This window comes from Squalius cephalus (assembly GCF_949319135.1).
Source record: "Squalius cephalus genome assembly, chromosome: 4".
Classification (NCBI taxonomy): Eukaryota; Metazoa; Chordata; class Actinopteri; order Cypriniformes; family Leuciscidae; genus Squalius; species Squalius cephalus.
Genome location: NC_137125.1, coordinates 35,003,521 through 35,025,575, shown reverse-complemented (window position 1 = coordinate 35,025,575; position 22,055 = coordinate 35,003,521). Strand labels below are relative to the sequence as shown.

Here is a 22,055-nt window from a genome sequence, read left to right as displayed (position 1 = left end):
GCAAACAAAAGCGTCACGAGAGACGGCATTAAACTACCTCATGTCTCAAAAGCACATAGCCGTGAACGCAACATAAGCTCTTGTTTTGCGAGGAACTGTATAAGGTGGCTGCTGTTTGTTTGCGGTGCTCTGTGACTGACGTCTGTCTAACTCTGCACAGCATAATGTGCTGAAATGAAATGTGTATGAAAATACATCCGTTGACAGTCAGGTAGGACATCGTTCCGAAGGCAACGATTGGACGAACATTTTACACTTTCCACAGACGATTTATATACATATAAATATATTTAGACCACTTAACTTAGTGATTGCTTTTAGGATGTGAAGAGACTTTTAACCAGAATAACTAAACAAAAAATGTTTCTGGAACAAAACACCTACCCTTCCTTTAATTAATTAAAACTAATTAAAATTCAAATTAATCCCTGACAGTTTTCAAGAAACAGCTGAAAACTGTAAGCTAAAATCTATTCTGTGAGCACTTAACTGCAACCAGCTAAGAAAATGTTCTCTATTTCACGATTCCTTCGTCTGCTCTCACTATTCCTTAAAGGGATTGTACACCCACAAATTTAAATTCAGTCATCATTTACTCAATTCAATTCTCATTTATTTGTATAGTGCTTTTCACAATGCACATCATTTCAAAACAGCTTTACAGAAAATGCATGAGTCCACATTACAATTTAGAGTGATCTGTTATCAGAGGTAACTGTCTAAGTTATGTATTTCAAAAATGTACAATTTAGCGAAAAAGGTATTCATTTAAACAATGTAATAATTTAAGGCAAAAACAATGAGCTCATTGAAGTAATGAATACTTGTTTGTTAACAAATGATTATGACATTTAGAAAAATGTAGCATTGGTGCATGTTGATTCAGTGTTTACGCCATCTGAAGTCTTCGCGGGAGTTGGCGCCCGTCTCTTCACAGGTGTTGGGCATCTGAAATCTTCCTAACCAGTATGAATCTTTTTCTTTTGCTGAACACAAAAGATGATATTTTGAAGAATATTGGTAACCAAACAGTTGATGTACCCCATTGACTTTCATGGTATTTTTTGTCTTCATACTATGGAAGTCAATGCGGTTGCGGCCCATCAGCTGTTTGGTTACCGACATTTTTCAAAATATCTCAATTGGGCTAGTTTTGGCCGTGATTGGGCGGGTTTTGAATAGCAATTAGGCTGGTTTTGTTACACGAAACTTGGAAACCCTGTACAATAGCCAGACATACACTGTACTATTCATCATGCTCTTCTGAAGCTACTGAGTGTAAATGTGTACAGCTATTCTATATTGTATGTTTTGAAATGACTAACATGTCTTTCTAACATATAATTCCAGCATTTCAGTCAACATATTCCGTAGTTCATATTAACAGGCTGATCACAGACACATTCAGCCTTCGAGTAATAATAAAGGAGGCAGAAATATATGATTTTCTGCCTGAAGAGACTGTTTGTTTTTTTTCTTATGAAGATCAATGAGAATTAGAGATGAACTGATTGCTGTAGCATCATAATCAGTCTGTTCTCTGTGTGGCCTGTCAGTAATGGAGACAGATTTAAAGATGTTGGTTGCAGATGATGAGACACACCACGGCTCAGTACATTGTGTGATTTGTCCATCAGCAATAGATTAAAAACACTTTGAAGAACCCTTTATTTACTTAAAAACTTTTTGGCATGAACAAATTAATTTGAATTAATTAGATTTTCTCGCTATAAGGTGTTATAGGAGGTTTTCAGAGTGTTTCAATGCTAGCGTTGCTAAGATGCTATGAATGGTTGTTGACGCACTGCTGTGCGGCTATTATGGTGATATGAGTGGTTGCCAGGGTATTGTGGTTGCTAAGATGTTGCTAAGTGAATGTTACCAAGTTGCAATGCACTTACTAAGGGTTTCAAAGTAGCTATTAGCATCTTGTTATGCAGTTTGCTAAAGTGTTCTGAGTAGTTGTTAGTTTTCTGTTTTTAGTTGAAAACGGTGCAAAAACTATGAGTAAAATTGCTTAGAAAATGAATAATGTACCAGAAGAAACATTACACACCAAGTTTATTACTAAGTTTGTTTAAACTTCTATTTCTGAGTTCAACAGCAACTCATGCGTTGTGTGCTTACCTTAGCTAACACCAATAAAAAGGGTTGGATGCTAGGCCTAAATTAGGATCACTGGGCCTTTTATTTTAGTTAGAATCTATATTTAGGCAGTTCAGCCTTGTGAAAATCTAAATGCTGTGAATAGAAACGTCGCTATAGATTAATTGACTGCCTGCTTAGTGATGTTCATCTCTTCTGAAACCATCTGTCACACAGAAGCACTTCCACTAATGGTCATCTCTCTGAACTCAGGGGTTCAGGTACTAGAGTTTTCCAGAGCGCTGATGGTCGCTCAGATCTTATTCTCTCCTTTATGGCTCTCTGTATGAGGGAAGCTCATATTAGCACTTAAATATTTATAATGCTTAGCTGGGAACAAAGACCACGTAGAGTACATAGCTGCAGGCTCACAGCGGTACATTAGACCACTGAGAAGACTGGAGAGTTATTGAGGAAAACACTTTCAAATTGTTCCTGATGTGAAGCTGAAACATCTTCGATAATCCAGAAGAGGTTTATTTTGCAATAATGACTGAATGAGTGCAAATGAACCTGCTTGTTACAAAGCTACTTTACTAAGTACCATAGTACAACCCCAAATCAGAAAAAGTTGGGACACTGTACAAATTGTGAATAAAAACAGAATGCAATGATGTGGAAGTTTCCAATTTCAATATTTTATTCAAAATACAACATAGATGACATATTAAATGTTTAAACTGAGAAAATGTATCATTTTAAGGGAAAAATAAGTTGATTTTAAATTTCATGGCATCAACACATCTCAAAAAAGTTGGGACAAGGCCATGTTTACCACTGTGTGGCATCCCCTCTTCTTTTTATAACAGTCTGCAAAGGTCTGGGGACTGAGGAGACAAGTTGCTCAAGTTTAGGAATAGGAATTTTGTCCCATATATTCTTGTTTAATACAGGCTTCTAGTTGTTCAACTGTCTTAGGTCTTCTTTGTTGCATCTTCCTCTTTATGATGCACCAAATGTTTTCTATGGAAAATGTGAAAGATCTGGACTGCAGGCTGGCCATTTCAGTACCCGGATCCTTCTTCTACGCAGCCATGATATTGTAATTGATGCAGTATGTGGTCTGGCATTGTCATGTTGGAAAATGCAAGGTCTTCCCTGAAAGAGATGACGTCTGGATGGGAGCATATGTTGTTCTAGAACTTGGATATACCTTTCAGCATTGATGGTGCTGCCCATGCCACACGCACTTACCATGCAACCCCATACCATCAGAGATGCAGGCTTCTGAACTGAGCGCTGATAACAACTTGGGTTGTCCTTGTCCTCTTTAGTCTGGATGACATGGCGTCCCAGTTTTCCAAAAAGAACTTCAAATTTTGATTCGTCTGACCACAGAACAGTTTTCTACTTTGCCACAGTCCATTTTTAATGAGCCTTGGCCCAGAGAAAACGCCTGCGCTTCTGGATCCTGTTTAGATATGGCTTCTTTTTTGACCTATAGAGTTTTAGCCGGCAATGGCGAATGGCACGGTGGATTGTGTTCACCGACAATGTTTTCTGGAAGTATTCCTGAGCCCATGTTGTGATTTCTATTACAGTAGTATTCCTGTATGTGATGCAGTGCCGTCTAAGGGCCCGAAGATCACGGGCATCCAGTATGGTTTTCCGGCCTTGACCCTTACGCACAGAGATTGTTCCAGATTCTCTGAATCTTTGGATGATATTATGCACTGTAGATGATGATAACTTCAAACTCTTTGTAATTTTTCTCTGAGAAACTCCTTTCTGATATTGCTCCACTATTTTTCGCCGCAGCATTGGGGGAATTGGTGATCCTCTGCACATCTTGACTTCTGAGAGACACTGCCACTCTGAGAGGCTCTTTTTATACCCAATCATGTTGCCAATTGACCTAATAAGTTGCAAATCGGTCCTCCAGCAGTTCCTTATATGTACATTTAACTTTTCCGGCCTCCTATTGCTACCTGTCCCAACGTTTTTGGAATGTGTAGCTCTCATGAAATCCAAAATGAGCCAATATTTGGCATGACATTTCAAAATGTCTCACTTTCAACATTTGATATGTTATCTATATTCTATTGTGAATAAAATATAAGTTTATGAGATTTGTAAATTATTCAATTCCTTTTTTACTCACAATTTGTACAGTGCCCCAACTTTTTCTGATTTGGGGTTGTAAATAAATGTCAATTAATTATTTATTTGAACTCTATCTTCACATGAGAAAAAGAGAGGATTAAGTGATACAAGAGACATTGAAGTATAGCATATTGGTTTCCATGGTAAATGGGCAAATATTGTAAGGGATTGTACAGCTAACAGGTATCGTAATGAAGATGTTTTAACTATAGCATTTAAAATTACTATTATTAACTTATTTTTTCTTACTGTATTAACTTTTTTTTGTGTGAATCCCCATGGAAAAGTATAGTATGGTGTTACATACCATACCATAAATACATCCATCATCACTCCCCAGACAGCAACATAGTGTCGGCCCAGATACGGCTCACATCATGTACTGTGTTGAATCCATCCACGTGTACCAGATGTGAGCCGGATCTGGGCCGACACTATGTTGCTGTCTGGGATATATGATTACACTGAGTGATTACCATATTCATGTGCCAAATAAATAAAAATCACTAAACATAAAATGAAAATAAATATCACTCAACTATCTACATGGTACATCTAGGTACTTATGTATGTCAGAAAACATTTAGATATGTTTATAAAACTTCCTGTTAACACTTACATATCCAGGTCTAGATCATAATATTTGTCTTCATACAAGAAGGTACATTGAAGTGTGTGGTAATTTGTATGTTCTTGTTTTTTGTTTTGTTTTTCAGAGGAGGAATTGCGGAAGCTCCGAGAAGAAACCAATGTGGAGACCCTAAAGCAGGAGCTGGAGAGAGAACGCAGCAGAAGACTTGACCTGGAACAGAAGATGAGCGATGTGCTGAAGACCAGGTGAAAAAACAAACAAAAAAAACAACAACAACTCACCATCACAAATTAACTCGTCACATAAAATGAGTTGACATAAAGTTTCAAACAATGGACGAGGAGCACAGGAGCCTGAGGCCCCAGATGCTCTATGCAAGTACTAGGGATTGGGAATAGAAAACTGCTTCTTATTTGGAATTAGTTCTATAGTTTGTGTTAACAGTGTTCAATGACCCGGTCCTGTACTCTGTGGGATGACCTCGCCAGAACCTGAGCTATAAAAATAGCCACTACATCTCACCCCCCATGACCCTAAAGTGGAAAGTCAATATCTATACGTAGAGAGACATGCACAACAATATGTCAGTACAGTGTGTTCTTTCCACTGATGTTGTTTCAATATGTAATTGATTTAGATTTGATTGGCGACACGAAGAGAGGTGTCTGATCATTGACCTGCAAATATGTGTTGATGAGATTTTGACAATCAAACGTTTTATATCATTTTAGCTTTTAACTAAAGTTCTCAAAATGTTTGGGGGAAAATGGCTGAACACAAAACAATTGAAACTTAAATATATAAATATTAAATGTGTTTGCTTTTATAAATATTAAAACCCTAATAGATTTATAGCTTCTTATCTGTACAATTCTCAAAATAATCAGAATATACAAAGTTTTATATAAACATTGCATCCTTATTTTTTCTAATTTGATTTGATTTTGATTTCATTTGTACAGTTTTTTTGTGAATGGTGGCTTGTCATTGACCTTCATCTTATAATAATGTATATACTATTATAGTATTTATTCATATTTTGAATTTATTTATATTTTTGAATTTTAATTTTAGGTTAAGTTTCATTTTGTTATGTTTTAATGTTTCTATTTAGCTTTAATTAGATGTTATTTAAGTCCGTTTTAGTAGCTCAGTTTACACTTATTTTACTCTATTTTACTCTAGTTTTGTATGAACTGAAAGTTAATGTAGTTTGTGTTTCCTGGTCCAGGTGTGAAGATTCTCCACCTCAGCTTCCACGGAAACAGCAGCCACCTGCAGCTAATGGCACAGGTAACACAACCCATAATGTTATGACAATAAGCGTATATTTACACGAGAACAATGCACTTCAAATTTAAGTTTTAAAAACTGAAAGTGTTTCGTGTAGAAACGACAAAAATCTCAGTTCACATGGATCCGCGAAAACGTCTAAAAACGCTGTATTATTCATGCCAGGCCAGTAGTTGGCGATATCACTTTGTAAAGAAACTATGCGCCTATAGACTGAACATGTAATGCGCATGCGCATGATGTCACTGTTTTCCCATAATTATGTTTTTGTAGTTTTCATGGAGACTATAAAATTTGACATTGCACTTTGAAACTTTAAAAGTTTGTATTTTCTGGTCCCCAAAACGCTGTTGTCGTTTTTAGTTGAAAACGGTGTTGTGTAAACTCCCCCTAAAAGTCTCAAAATTATTAAATTTTGGATGAAAATATGTCTACACCTCAACATTTTTAGATCAACTCTAAAGAATTAATTATATGTATCGTTTGAAGATGAGGCAATCCCAGAATTCACTGCAAAATGCTCGGTGAAAAGAATTAACATGGTGGACAAGAAAATGTAATGCTAAATATGTTTCCCTTTCAATGCTGAAAAGTATATAAAAAAATAGTTTTATTGAAATTGTATAATTTGTATCTTAATGGTAAATGTAGTATCCTAATTATTAAAGTCCCCCTGTAGTCAATAATTGTATCCCTTAAAACTCATCTTTGATCACCAAAATTACCTATATAAACTAGTGTTGGGTCCGAGTCCACCTTTGTCGAGTCCGAGTCGAGTCCAAGTCCTTAACAATCGAGTCCGAGTCCAAAGAGGGCCGAGTCGGACTTGAGTCCGAGTCCTTAACATCCGAGTCCGAGTCCGAGTCGAGTCCGGCCGAGTCCACAAAGATTTAAATGATTTTGAAATTGACCTTTCACAAAGACCCGCCCCTCTTAGTTACTGTTGCTACGTCTGACAAGCCATTCCGCTCTCACTCCACATGTTCTCACACAGTGAAAAATATATTGCGGAGCAAAGAGGACACTGACAATGCGCCAACAGACAAGACAGAGCAGGTTACTTTTGGTATGAAATAAATCAAAATTTTTTCTTTCATCACCAAAATGACCTAAAAAAAAAAAAAATTGTCATGCTTAAAAAATAGCTTGAATATAACTTTACATAATTGCCTCATTTAGTAGACCACCTCCACTCCACCCCGATTTCAAACCGCGTTTTTGTGACCGTCTTTGGTTCACTGCAGTTTTAAAGAGAAAATACACATCTGTCTTAAAGCATATTAAAAACACCACATAGACATATAAACACAACATTCTGTAAATTATAGCCACAAAAATCTGTAATTTCTATTAGATCTCTATTTGATTAATCTTTTTGTCTGTCAGTCATTAGGGTTAAAGTGGTTTGGTTGTTGCTCTAATCTGGTATAACGTTTTTTGGATTTCCCGCCTGGTCTTGGTTAGTAATTCTGAAATATCTGCTCCAGTTATTTTAGGCACTTGTCTAATTTTGTAGACCAACTAGGCCAGATCGACCCCTTTTGTTTGAGGCAGGAAATGAGAATGTAGAGCACAAGCTCCCTGATTCTCAGGATTCAGATTAATAGAGCTTTGCTTATGGCTTCTGAATGAAGTATATCTCTAAACTCTCACTGTAGACAAACAGCAGAAGGAGACGGTGTGTTCGCGGCTGCAGAGTTGGCTGTATGATCGGTTTGGGGTTTACATTGAGGATTTTCGCTTCCAGCCTGAGGAGAACACAGTTGAGGCTGAGGAGCCACTAAGTGCTAAAAGGTCAGTGAAGAAAGATCACCTGTGGAACATTATATAACTCTGTACAGGTTTGGAAGAAGTCATTCATTCTTGTGAAACTAAAATACTCTGCTCAGTTATCATTTCCCACAGTTCTTTCTCTGTCCAGTAACGTTTTATTGTAAACATCTGCCCCCCTGTGGTCAGGATGCTTTTAGTCAGAATAGGCCAAGTATAGTGGCAAAGAGGAGATCCATCAACTGACATAAAATTAAGCTTTTTCTTTCAAAATTGTCCAAATTAAAGTTTTCTAACATATGTTCTCCCCTGGTTCTATCAAATTATGTACATATCAGAGGGTTAGTGTTAGGTTTTACCATGCCAAACTTAAGCTTGGTCATCTAATTTCTGGCCCAGATTTTGAAGAGCTGGCCTCCTTTTTTGGAAAGGGAGAAAAAAAAACTATTATCAACTTATATTGTATTTATAATTACACTTTTAAAAAAACGAAACAAGTTGAGCTAACTTGAAAAAGTAAGGCAACCGATCTCACTCAACTTTTTAAGTTAGCTCAACTAATTTTCACCAGTTAAAGTAAAAACTTTTGTTCATCTAATGAGTTACAGGTAATATTTTAAACTTAAAACGTCTTGTCAAGACAACCAAAGAATGTGTAGCAATGCAAGCAGCTACAATCCTTGTTTTTTCATCTCCATGTTTGATTTTCAAAATTAACTATACGACATGATTATCATTTGCCTCTTAAAACTAGAGCTACACAATTTACCCCATTTCACCCGGGCAAAATAAATTGCAAAAGTTGCAATGAGAAAAACATATAGCTCAGCACCTTAACACACAAATCTCAAACATGGTGATGATCAACAATTGTAATTGTGTGCCTCTCATTGCAATTTTTGCACCTTATTTGCCCTGGTGAAAAGGGTAAACCATGTGCCTCTATAGTTTTAAGAGGCAAATGATGTTCATGTCGTGTAGCTAACAAGGACAAGGAAAAAACAAGGACTGTAGCTGCTTGCATTCCTGAATGCTAAACATTAAGTTGCCTTGACAAATTTTAAGTTCAAAAGACTGCTTGCTACTCATTTCATGAACAAAAGTTTTTAAGTTCACATTAACTGAAGCGAATTAGTTGAGTTAACTTAAAAAGTTGAGTGCGATAGGTTGTCTTGTTTTTTTTTAAGTTAGCTGAACTATTTAGCTAAACTTGTTTTTGACCTTGTTTTGTGCTAATAATTTAGTGCAATTGAAAGCAAGACAGTCCAGTCGCTTGTAAAGGTTTTTATGTTTGGGGGTTGTTGGTTTAAGACTTTTATTTTTCATAACCAAGAAACGTATGAAGAGTTTTTAAAATAAAAAACAAATTCATAGCAAAACCTCTTCACAAATCCCTGACAAACATGTTGTGTACAGCCTACTGGAATTTACAATTTATATACGCTGAACTAAACTAGTGAAGCAGGACTCAACAAGTAACAATAATAATAATGAAAAGAATCCAGTATGTTCAGAACTTCAAAAGTTTTAGAGCTTCCTCACTTTTTGATCCACTTGGTTTATGTCATAGAGACAGTTATCTCAAAACCACCTGAGAATATTTGAGGTTTTTGTGGTTTGTGGAGTTCTGGATCTGATGTCCAGTCAATGCATGTACCTGCCTAAATTATACATGAGGCTATTGAGTCCATGTCTCTTAAATGTCCCCTCGGGGATCAATGGAGTACATCTATCTGTCTCTGAAGAGAGGTATTGAGTGTGTGCTGCCCACAGCTGTCTGCTTTCATTGATTTACGCGGTTTAAGTGTCACTTTGCTATAAAAAATACAAGCCAGGCTGTGGTTGGTGGAAGAAATTAGTGATGTTAGCTGAAGGCAAGGTAACTTGTCCCCCCACTGTGCCATGGACATTAATGATATCTCAAACTCTTCTTTTTTTTTTCCAGATTAACTGAAAATATGCGACGACTTAGTAAGTCTATTTTTGCTGTTGTATTAAAGTGTTCTTGTGTTTTTGTTGATGTACTTCATGCTCTTGAAACTATTCAAGCTCTTTTTGCTTCGATTTTTCATCTTGTTTATCTTTTCATTTTTTTCTAGAACGGGGTGCCAGACCGGTAACAAATTTCTTACGGAATCTTTCCGCCTTATCCAACTGGCACTCAGTATATACGTCAGCAATTGCCTTCATTGTGAGTGGCCTTCATCAGTTTTCTATGTTTGCAATTATACATATATACTGTACATATTACTCATCCTACATTTCTTTTAGGCAGATAAACTTTGGTAACACTTTATTTTACAGTGTCCTTGTTACATATGTCGCATGTACTTAGTATTAACAGTAAATTTGCATAATTACATGCAACTAACCCTCAACCAAATTCTAATCCTACCCTAACCCTATAGTAAGTACATGTATGTACTTGCTTAATATTACTCAGTACTTAAATATATAATTATACTGTAACAATGACACCTTAAAATAATGTGTAACCCTATATTTTAAGTTGTCCTTGCTGTAGTGTAATTATACATTTAAGTACTGAGTAATATTAATTAATAACATGTACTTTCTATAAGATTATAGTTAGAATTAGTGTTTGTTTTAGGATTATTTGCATGTAATTATGCATAATTTACGGCTATTACTATAGTAAGTACATGCAACTTATAACAAAGAAACTAAGGTAACACTATTTTACAGTGTCCTTGTTACACGTTACATGTAGTTACTGTAGTAATAACTATAAATTATGCATAATTACATGCAACCAACCCTTATTCCTAACCTTATAGTAAGTACATGTTGTTCATTAATATTACTCAGTACTTAAATGTATAATTACACAGTAATTAGGACACCTTATAATAAAGTTTCACCAAAACAAAAATAAAGTGTTACCAAATGCTTTACTTAAAAAATCTGTACTTGCTCATTAAATTGCTCATCAGTTGGGCAGCCGTGTAATGTGTGTTGTGTTTTTGTCACAGATTTATATGAATGCAGCATGGCATGGCTGGGCTATTCCTTTGTTTCTATTCTTAGCCATTCTGAGGTTGTCGTTGAACTACCTCATCGCCAGGTAAAACGTTTGCTTTTTCACTAGAATGGCTTTGAAACGGTCAAATCATTTCAGGGTTAAATTAAAAATGTTACCTAGATTTAACTTAAATTTCTAAGTTGTTTTGTATTGGCTGAAATTGCCAATTGTAAGAATTTCTATACTACCAAAAGATCAGTAGTCAACTTGGGCTTGGTGTCAGCATATTTGTGCACTCAGGCAGTCATTATCACTGCACATGTACTGCACATGCACTGACTGTATATTAATAAACATACATGTACGTGTATGTATATATACGTGTTCATGTAACGCAAACAAATCAATTTAATGTTGTTGGTTTTTTCTATAGAGGATGGAGAATTCAGTGGAGTATTGTGCCTGAAGTTTCTGAACCTGTGGTAGGAATGTTTTTCCAGGGTGTGTGTTTGCATGTCAGTGACTTTTATTTTTATATTGTGGATATTTAAATGTTCTTCCTTGTGGTCTTTCTTTCCAGGAACCTCCAAAGGAAGACCTGACTGTGTCTGAAAAGTTTCAGTTAGTTCTCGACGTCGCACAAAAAGCACAGGTATCAGCTTTACAGGCTTGAACACATGAACGCTTTTTTTTTTTTACATTTTCATTTAGATAATAAAGGTGTCCATAGCATTTACATTATTGGTCAAAAGTTTGGACACACTCCTGATCTTGAAATCTTTTTGATCTGAAGGCTTCTGTTATGTATGAATTTCTTTACAAAACAATAATTTAAACATTTTTATATATATATATATATATATATATATATAGATATATATAGATATATATATATTAGTTAGGAATATTATATGAATAGTGATTGTGAAGGAAAAGTAGCCAATAGTTGTTAAGCATAGATGGAAATTATTGCAAAATGGTTTATTTCATAGTTTTTGAGGACTTTTATTTTATAATGTGAAATTGCCATATGAAATTGTGATTAAAAATTTTATGGACATGTCTCTCAAATTTCATTTCGTGTGTATTTTTCTGCAGAATCTTTTTGGTAAGATGTCAGATGTTTTGGAGAAAATCAAAAAGTAAGTAGCTGTTTAACTTTTATTGTAGGACTACGGGCTCCTTAAAGGGACATAGTAATGGATGAAAACATTATCAATGTGCTTTTGTGTTCCCTTGCAAAACTTTTAACGTTTTCCCTAAAAACATCACAAATAAATGCAAAAATTTTCCAGCAAGCATAAAACTGGTGATGAGACGAGAGAAAATGCAATACTTTTGTGAGGAAACGCACACATTTCACGAGACAGAGCAAAGGTTTTGAGATAAGTTTCTTGGGGCAAAACCTTCAAAAAATCAACAAAAATGATGAAAATAATATGAGATGGTGAAAAAAAAACATTATCAATACTTTTGCTCTGCTCACAAACTGTTTGCGTTCTCTTTGCCAGCAAACAAAACTACTGATGGAAATATTTCAAGGCTATAGTGAGTTTTACAGGTGAACGCAAAACTCTGTACAGGGCAAGTGAAAATAAGCTCATGACCTGAGGGAAATTAATGAATGTTTCTCCATGTCTGTATGTGTACATCAGTTTGTTTATGTGGGTTCAGCCTGAGATCACTCAGAAGTTGTACATCGCTCTGTGGGTGGCCTTCATCTCCTCCTGTGTCCTGCCATACAAGCTGATGGGCTTTATGATCGGTGAGAATCATTATTCATAACCCCACATATGTACATAAACACCCCATACACATTAATAACATTGCAACACAAACAAACACTGCCATTCTGAATGGCTCTGACATGTCTCTTGTGTAACAGCATACAGTAACAGTCCCCCTGTAGTCAATCATTTTATCCCTTAAAACTCATATTTGATCACCAAAATGACACATTTAAGCGTTTTTCCCTTGAAAAAAAAAAAAAAAGTGTGTCATGCCTTAAAATAGTTTGAATGTAATCCACACTCTTACCTCATTTAGTATACACGGTTGTATGAATATGCAAATTAGCACCTTTTTTATTTAGAATACATATAGTATGTAAGAACGAGCCTATGATTGACACAGGGGGACTTTTAACAAGAGACATTTAGCGACAAGGTAAACTACCGTTCAAAAAATCAGTAAAATGTATGTTTTTGAAAGAAGTGAATACTTTTATTTGAGGCTTGAATGCCTTTTTTCATCAAAAGTGACAGTAAATACTTTACATTGTTAAAAAATTAAATAATGATCCGCACAACTTTTTTTTTTTTTTTCAGCATTGATAATAAATGTTTCTGAGCCCCAAATCAGCATATTAAAATGATTTCTGATGGATCATGTGACACTGAAGACTTAAATAATGGCTGCTGAAAATTTAGATTTTCCATCACAATTATAAACTATATTAAAATAGAAAACAGTTATTTTAAATTGTAACCATTTTTCAGAATATTAGGGTTTTTTAATGTATTTTTGATCAAATAAATGCAGCCTTATAAGAAACTCATAAGAAATACCTTTCAAAAACATTAAATAATCTTACCGACTTTTGAATGGTAGAGTACATTTCTAAATTTATAAATACATTAATTTTACATTTTGTCCATTATATTTAGTACAGAAGAGCATTCTGTGAAATGAAGTGTGTGTTCACCTTGTTCCATTAAATTAAAGTTAATTTTATTAAAAATAATGTAATAAATCTTCCACAATAGATGTTTTTGTGCTGAAATGCAGTTGTTTTTATCATTCTCATGGTGTGTATATGTGTCTTCCCTGGTAGGGCTTTACGCAGGCATCAAGTTCTTTATTATAGACTTCCTTTTTAAGAGCTGCCCGAAACTCCGAGACAAATACGACACTCCGTTCATCATGTGGAACAACCTGCCCACGGACCCTCAGCTGAAAGAGCGCAGCAATGCCACTGTGTCTCGACGGGTGAGACAGAAAGAGATAATGTCATACTCATACAGCAGCCTCCTGGTTGTTTTCACATTTAAAATGTCATACCTATATAAAACATTTTTTTTCAGAGTGTCAGGCACTGTAAATATGTGCGTATGAGAGTGATGGGTGTTGCCTCGTAAGGGAATCATCATCAGTATAGGTCGCTGACATGACGATCACATATAATCTGTTGTCTTTCTCTCTCAGCTGTCTGGGTGTGAGAAGGTAGGGACTGTGGTGTGGTATTGCCAGCACCTGTGTGCGTGTGTGTGTGTGTGTGTGATCAAACCAGCTGACCTTACTTTCTTTACCTGTGTGTGTTTGGATCTAGATGCACCTTGTGATATGAATTTTTGTCTGTGGCCAAATGGATCAAAATGGCTCAATTAGCTTAAGCTCAACTAACTTAACTCTTATCTCACAGAGAAATGTTCAGGTCATATTCCACCACAAAATCTCTCTCTCTCTCTCTCTCTCTCTCTCTCTCTCTCTCTCTCTCTCTCTCTCTCTCTCTCTATATATATATATATATATATATATATATATATATATATTTCATTACAATTATGCATATTTTCCACCTAAGTTCATGCTAATATAATTAAAAAAAATTCTTTCTTTTTATTGTAATGCCAAAGAAACCTGCAGAGCCCCTAAAGGGACAAGGTGGTGGAAAAAATGAGATAGGGAAAAGACATAATTTTTCCTCCTAAAGTATCTCAATTTATTTTTCCCAGAGCTCCCTTTAGGGGCTCTGTACTATGGTAGCTTGTTTCCTCCACAGAATAAAACATTTTAAAAGATAATTGTGACTTTTTATCTCGCAATTGCGAGTTTACATCTTGCAATTCTGACTTTATTTCTCACAATTGCGAGATTTCTCAGAATTGCGCAATATAAAGTCGCAATAGCAAGTTCATATCACCCAATTCTGACATTATAACACGCAATTGCGACATTATATCACGCAATTCTGACTTTATAACATGCAATTGCGAGTTTAGATCTCGCAATTCTGAGAATTGCGTGATATGAAGTTGCAATTGTGTGTTATAACGTCAGAATTGAGTGGTATGAACTTACTATTGCGTGTTATAAAGTCCAATTCTAAGGAAAAAAAGACTTTCTCACAATTGGGTTTATATCTCACTATTCTGACTTTATAACAGGCAATTGTGACTTTATATCATGCAATTCTGAGATAAAAAGCCAGAATTGTGAGATGTAAACTCGCAATTGTGAGAAAAAAAGTCATGACTGTGAGATATAAAGTCGCAATTACCTTTTTTATTTAATATTCTGTGGCAGAGACAAGCTTCCATACTGTACATTACCTTAATCCTTAAAAACTAATTCTCTACCTATAATAAAAAAAGAATTAATCTAATGTGATAAAATCACATTGTAATCACTATAATGAAAAAATCCTGTTCTCATTACTATAATAAAAGCATTCTCATTAGTGTCATGCAAAAAGATTATATAATCTTTTGTGTTACAGTAATGGGAATGAGATTTTTTTTTTTTCCATTATGGTAATGAGAATGTGTGTTGGGGTGTACTTTGTTGTCATGAAAGTTATGTCACAATGCAAATCTTAACGGTCTTAAAAACAGTCTTTATTTTCTTCATCCAAAATATAATTATGTGGTGTAATATCAGATGGGCATTTCTTGCTCTCTGCAGAATTGGCTCTTTATTTAAAATCTGATATAAAATAGAATTAATTGACTGATCAACTGAAAGTATTTAATATTAATGATTTTGTTTAATGTAATCTAATCTAGCTATTGCATATTAATGTAATGTTTACAGCTAATGTGCCATTTTGAATCCATTTTCACAGACTATTTGATGGGTTTGCTCTGTGTGTGTGTGTGCATAGATAGCAAAGGATTGCTTTGAGTAGTTTCCACCAGTGTTATTTTAGTATCAGGGAGATACTACTAACAGTTTTTGTTAACAGTTTGAACTAGTTTTATTAATCTTGTGTGTTTTTTTATTTTATTTTATTTATTTATTTATTTATTTTTTTTGTCTATATCATTTTTTTATTTCAGTTTTTGTTATTTTAGTACATCAATTTAAACTAAATGAAAATGAGAAATGTTTCCTTGGATTTTTTATTTGATTCGTTATGTCAGTATATTTTTTTCATGGTTTTAGTGAACTACACTAACACTGGTTTACACAACAATGCAGCTGTAGTTTGGTTTCTTAGAAGTAGATCATTAGATGTAGCAATAGTTGAATGTTTGCCTTTAGGACAATGAAATTAAGTATTTTGACTGTGTTGTTGGGAATCTGTACAGAGAACATATTACATGCCCTTGAGAATGAGCTCAATGGCGGTTGATAACATTACCTTTAACCTTCTTTTAAAACATCATTACACTGACTTACTGACACCCACATGAATTCATTTCATGTTGACTTTCGCTGTGTTCACGCCATGTCGTAATTACGAGATGACAACACGTGACTTCCCACTCGGAGTTGTTCATGTCCTCGGACTCGGAATTGTGTTTCTATGGCAACACTATCAATCTGCAAATCGGAGCTCTCAGAAAAATCCTAGTTTACAAATTGTAATTATGAGTTCTACGAAGACGTGGACACTTTTTTCACTTTCGTAAGTCGTAATCTCATAATTACGGTAATTACGACATGCCGTGAACGCACTTTGTATTGTTTTAAGCTTAAAGTCAACAGGAAATCAAAATGAAACCTGTTTTCTTCCCTAATACATATTAAAAGTGAGGCATAATTCACGGCTAGCTGTGTATTCAACTATTTTAATGCACGACATGGAGGCAAAGAACCACCTGACGCGAAGCAAAGCATTCAAATCGTTTAATACACTGCTAGCCATTAATTATTATACCATGGTCATTTGCCAGAATTGACAAGTTAAAGCTGTCATTGATGTTTGCAGTGCGAAATTTGACTGAAAGGGTTAAAATGGTGGTTAAATTCGTCAGCTACGGTTAGATATAGCATTCTGTCCGTTTTAAATCTGACACAGAGATAACGTAGTGCGGTAAGGTTAAAATTATTTGATTGAATGATTATTATTTATTTGAATTAATTAGCCTATAGAGGGAGAGAGAGAGAGAGATGTGCGTGGCTGTGCAGAGTCTCTCTGCTAGCAATGAAGCTGTGAGTTGAATTACTTCAAAAACAGCGACGTTACAACCTTCTTGCTAAGTAATATAATGTAGTGATTCAGTAGCGAAGGTAATTTACTAATAAAAGTTATGGGAAAGCGTTGATAAGAAGTCTCTGCGCTCCTGTTTCTGTGTGTACAGCACAATCTCTGATTTATGTGTGCGAGTCAGTGACATCCCAGACAGCAACATAGTGTCGGCCCAGATCCGTGCCACATCTGGTACATGTGGATTCAACGCGTACCGGATCTGGGCCGGCACTATATTGCTGTCTGGAATACATGTGTGTGCGTGTGCTTCAATAAAAATTGGTGCATTGATATAGAATGGTGATTAAACTGACTTGGAACTATCTGTGCATTTTACTGCACACCTTCCAGCCAATCAGAATTGAGTATTCAGGCAGACCATGGTATAATTGCTATTGTGAGTGATTGATTAGTGCATGTTTTTCCAGAAGAGAGAAAAAAATTGTTCACCCCCTCAAACACCTATCCTTTATAAATATCATAAATACCAGAAACATGTCACATTATGTAAGTAAAATGTTTTTGTTTTGTTTTTTTACTTTAATGTAATGGCTAAAAGTATCATTAAAAGTTAATGCAAGCTATTTATTTGAGTTGTTCCAAAATCTCTCTCTTTTATGTTAAGATTCAGCCAGTGGTCTCACGGAGCAGTTTAGCCACCATCCCGGCCGGAGTGACCCGAGAGGAAGAGCCTGGCCGTTCGCACAACACAAAGAAAGGAGCATTCCATGAGATCTTCAACCTACCCGAGAGTGAGAGACCTCTGCCCGGTGAGACCTCTCGTAGACTTGGTTCTTGTCTTATGAGACTCCGCATCCTGAAAAAAAAAAAAAGTACTTGAAACCTAAATAGACAAAACAAAACAGGCTTGAGTTGGACATGCCAAACAGATTTGTATTTTTCCAATTGTGTACAACCAAGAGATTTAGTAGTGTCTTTTTTTTTTCAGTGTGTGAGAATGGATGGAGATGCTGTCTGATAAACAGAGACAGGAAGATGCCCACTGACTACATTCGCAACGGGATGCTCTACGTCACTGAGAAGTAAGAAACATTTGCTCAGCTGTGTTGGGGAATGTTACTTTTAAAAGTAATGTGTTACAATATTGCATTACTCTCTTAAAAAGTAACTGATTACTTAGTTACTTATGGAAAGTAATGTGTTGCATTACTTTTTGTCTCCTGAGCTGGGCTTGCGAACAAAAAAAGTTTTATTTTTCCACAGCTTAAACAAAACTTTCAGCTGTGCTGCTATTCTGGATTGCAGAACAAAAAAAAATCAATTGTGATGTTTAACTAAAGTCATTTTTGCTTATTGGTATAGTTGAATTGGATCATCGAAGGTCAGCAGCAAAGGCATTGGTTAATAAAGTGAGATTAAATGCATAAAGCATATTTGTATTATTTAACATCTTTAATAATTGCAGGTTTGCTTAATATTCTGAGTTTGCTTTTCACTGTTTCTATTCATTTTGAAGAATACTGAATCTGATTTTGAGTAAATTCATGCTCACATTTAGTCTAGAACTACAAGAAGCATCATGTTCACACACAGTGCACGCAACGCCTCTTCACTTACGATTCCTCTCAACATAGGGACAGGAGAGCTGTCAGTCAATTAATAGGAAAACAAAGTAACTTGCATTACTTATTTGAAAAAGTAACTCCGATATTTTGTTGTAAATTTAAAAGTAATGTGTTACTTTACTTGTAACGTGGAAAAAGTAATCTGATTACATACCATAACTCGCATTACTTGTAATGCTTTACCCCCAACAACTGTTGCTTAGATAAGAATCTTGCTGTGCTCAGCAATCAGGTACTATGAAGATCTATTTCATGTCGTTATGAATAAGTTCATGCCATTATTTAACATAACAGATTGAGAAGCACCATAGAATCAACATGTACATTAATGCAGTAACATTATAATTACAATTGGCTGCCCATCCATCAGATACCTGTGTTTTGAGAGCTCCAGCTCAAGATCGGGGTCTTCAAAGAAGAACAAAGTCATTAAACTGGTGGACATCACAGATATCCAGAAGGTATGTGCAGTGTTATTTCTAACTAAAAAGTCATTGAAATAAAGCTGAAACAAAGTAAAATATAAATATTACATGAAAAACTTAAGTGACTATTAAATATGTTGCCTTGGCAGCTAACTGAAATAAATTAGACTATTTTGTTATTAACTTTATGGATCTTTGACTATTTATGCTTCATGCACTTTCTTACAGCAGTAGGTGGCAGCAATGCATCACTGGCTGCACATGAAAAATGCATTTTCATTTAAATATTTGTGGAATTATTTCAAAATTACTAAAAGCAATTTCAGAGTTTCTAAATTATAATTTTACACAATTATAGTGCAATTGTAATTATTATAAAATTGATTTCCAAATTATCATATATATTTTGCAATCAGAACAAAAAAACAGCTCATCTTTGACTCTAAAATATAAGTTATTTACAAACATTTACTTATACCTTAAAGGGATCGTTCATCCACAAATGAAAATTAGCACTATGATTTACTCACCCTCAAGTCATCCTAGGTGTATATGACATTCTTCTTTCAAACGAATACAATCGGAGTTATATTAAAAAATGCCGTGGCTAATCCGTGCTTTTTGAATGCATAATTTTGAATGGCAACCCAAAATTTAAAGCCCAAAAAAGTACATCCTTCCATTATAAAAGTAAACCACACAATGGCTACAATGATTAACAATGACATCTTTGACACTCTTCACAGAGCGCTTACACAGATACGCACAGGAGCGTTTAAAAGGAGGCGTCTATCAGCGGATCCCTAATATATCCACTGATAGACGGATCTGCTTATAGACGCCGCTTTCAAACGCTCTCGTGTGTATCTGTGTAAGCGATTGGTGAAAAGCGTCAATGTTTTTGAAGTGCTGATCATTGTAGCCAATCACAGACATATACTGTACAGGTATGTTGAGCATGTGAACACAATGGCCAATCAGAGGTGTTTAAAAATCCGTTCAACAGCGCTCAAAATGCTAGAGGGAAATACTAGTATCGTCACATTTTTTTAAATTTCAGTACCGACTTGGTACCGAAGTCCGTACTTTTGACAACTCTAGGCCAGACTACTCAACTCCAACTGCCCAAACATCTGCAGACTGGCTATGACTTTTTTTACTAGCGTCATTCTCATCCAGATTAAAAATCAGGGGCAAAAGTGGTGTAGTGTATTCCAGCCTTAACACTGAACAATGGCTAACTCAAATTTGAATTATGCAATTTCCATGATGAAGAAGTTTATACAAATGAACACATCTGATGAAGAGCTAGTCATTAGATTTGACAAAGTTTGTGAGGTTTACCTCATCAGATTTTAGTTCTTTAAAGTCGGCATTAAACGGAAGTTAATCTTTTCTTCCCTGCTGTGATGTATATTTAAGTGAAATTCAAGTGGAATGAAAAAATGATTGGATTGTAGGAAGTTGGGCATTGCTAACTAAATGGAGACAGACCTGAATGGTAGTTTGCAGTCAGTTGTGAGGGGATATTTAGCCTAATATTTATGTAGTTTACGCCTGAACACATAACATGAAGAGACCAGACGACGTTTCGAAGGGTTGGGGAGGTTAACTGTTTTTGTTTTTTTTTAATGAATTTTTGTCTCAGAGTTTAAAAGAAAATAGTTTTTTGTTGTTGGTCACTACGTCATTCAGACAATCGTTTTCTTGAGTAATTTAATGGTTCAAAGCTGTAAAGTGGACCAAAGTGAGCTATACTCTATTCATTATCCTTTTTTTTTACCTCATAGTAGGACATTTTGAGGAATTCCCAGACAGCAACATGGTGTCGCCCCAAATCCGGCCCACATCTGGTACACGTGGAATCCACATGTACCAGATGTGTCCCGGATCTGGGCCGACACCATGTTGCTGTCTGGGTTTTTACCATATCATGTTTAATGTTTATTGCAAATCGCTTACTGTTACAATAACTCTTGCTTTTCTTTTTTCACAGTATAAAGTTTTATCAGTTCTGCCTGGGTCTGGAATGGGCATTTCTATTGCCACACCGTCAACACAGAAGGTAGTCAAGTCAAATATATTTGTATAGCGCTTCACAATACACATTGTTTCAAAGTAGAAAATCGTGATGTTAATATTTATAATATCGTAATACCTTAGAGCCGTATTTAGCAGATTAGAGCTGGGCGATAATAGTCAAAATTTTGCAATGGTATGCAACCATTTTGCAACACTTGAATGCGAGTAAGTTTCATAAAAAAAAGCAACATTTTGAGCTAAAAGCTGAGAAAACACGTTTTTGTCGTATCGGATTCAGAACGATGATCAAAACTCAGATGGAGTAGATCGACTCCAGTCCATCAACTTGCTTACCAATGCTTCACAGTCCTATAGCTCGTCCTGGGTTGACATTTCATTCAGTAACATTAGGCAGTTTTATTTATATGCTGTTTAATGTTGACGATGGTGTTATTTTACATATTCATCTGCTTACATATGTATGTAAGCTTGTTTCTGCTTGTTTATTCTAATTAAAAGATAATTGCGACTTTTTATCTCACAATTGCGAGTTTACATCTGGGAATTCTGACTTTATTTCAAAGAACTGTGTGTTATAAAGTTTATATCTCGCAATTCTGACATCTTTTCTCAGAATTGTGAGATATAAAGTCGCAATTGCGATTTATAAAGTCTAATTCTAAGAAAAAAAGACTGACTTTTTTTCTCGCAATTGTGAATTTATTAGGGCTGTCAAACGATTAATCGCGATTAATCGCATCCAAAATAAAAGTTTGTTTTTACATAATACATGTGTGTGTACAGTGTATAATTATTTTCTATATATAAATACACACACATGCATGTATATATTTAAGAAATATTTGCATGTATATACTGTGTATATATATTTATATTATATAGAATTTATATTATATATAAATATTTTATATATAAATAACAC

At 35.2% G+C, this 22,055-nt stretch overlaps 1 protein-coding gene across 4 annotated transcripts in view; it reads left to right on the top strand.

Moving 5' to 3' along the window:
• Window positions 1-22,055, top strand: part of gramd4a (GRAM domain containing 4a) — a 56,043-nt gene that overhangs the window by 31,792 nt on the left and 2,196 nt on the right. For 2 of the 4 annotated variants that reach the window (XM_079868740.1, XM_079868742.1), the window contains 16 exons: window positions 4,965-5,085; window positions 6,072-6,133; window positions 7,792-7,927; window positions 9,849-9,874; window positions 10,003-10,094; window positions 10,897-10,988; window positions 11,320-11,368; window positions 11,467-11,538; window positions 11,985-12,028; window positions 12,542-12,651; window positions 13,720-13,874; window positions 14,091-14,108; window positions 17,705-17,849; window positions 18,029-18,122; window positions 19,036-19,126; window positions 21,087-21,155. In XM_079868740.1, coding sequence (XP_079724866.1) covers window positions 4,965-5,085; window positions 6,072-6,133; window positions 7,792-7,927; window positions 9,849-9,874; window positions 10,003-10,094; window positions 10,897-10,988; window positions 11,320-11,368; window positions 11,467-11,538; window positions 11,985-12,028; window positions 12,542-12,651; window positions 13,720-13,874; window positions 14,091-14,108; window positions 17,705-17,849; window positions 18,029-18,122; window positions 19,036-19,126; window positions 21,087-21,155 — 1,376 coding nt within the window. The remainder of the gene's footprint in view (window positions 1-4,964; window positions 5,086-6,071; window positions 6,134-7,791; window positions 7,928-9,848; window positions 9,875-10,002; window positions 10,095-10,896; window positions 10,989-11,319; window positions 11,369-11,466; window positions 11,539-11,984; window positions 12,029-12,541; window positions 12,652-13,719; window positions 13,875-14,090; window positions 14,109-17,704; window positions 17,850-18,028; window positions 18,123-19,035; window positions 19,127-21,086; window positions 21,156-22,055) is intronic. The other 2 variants (XM_079868741.1, XM_079868743.1) reach the window with 1 other exon arrangement.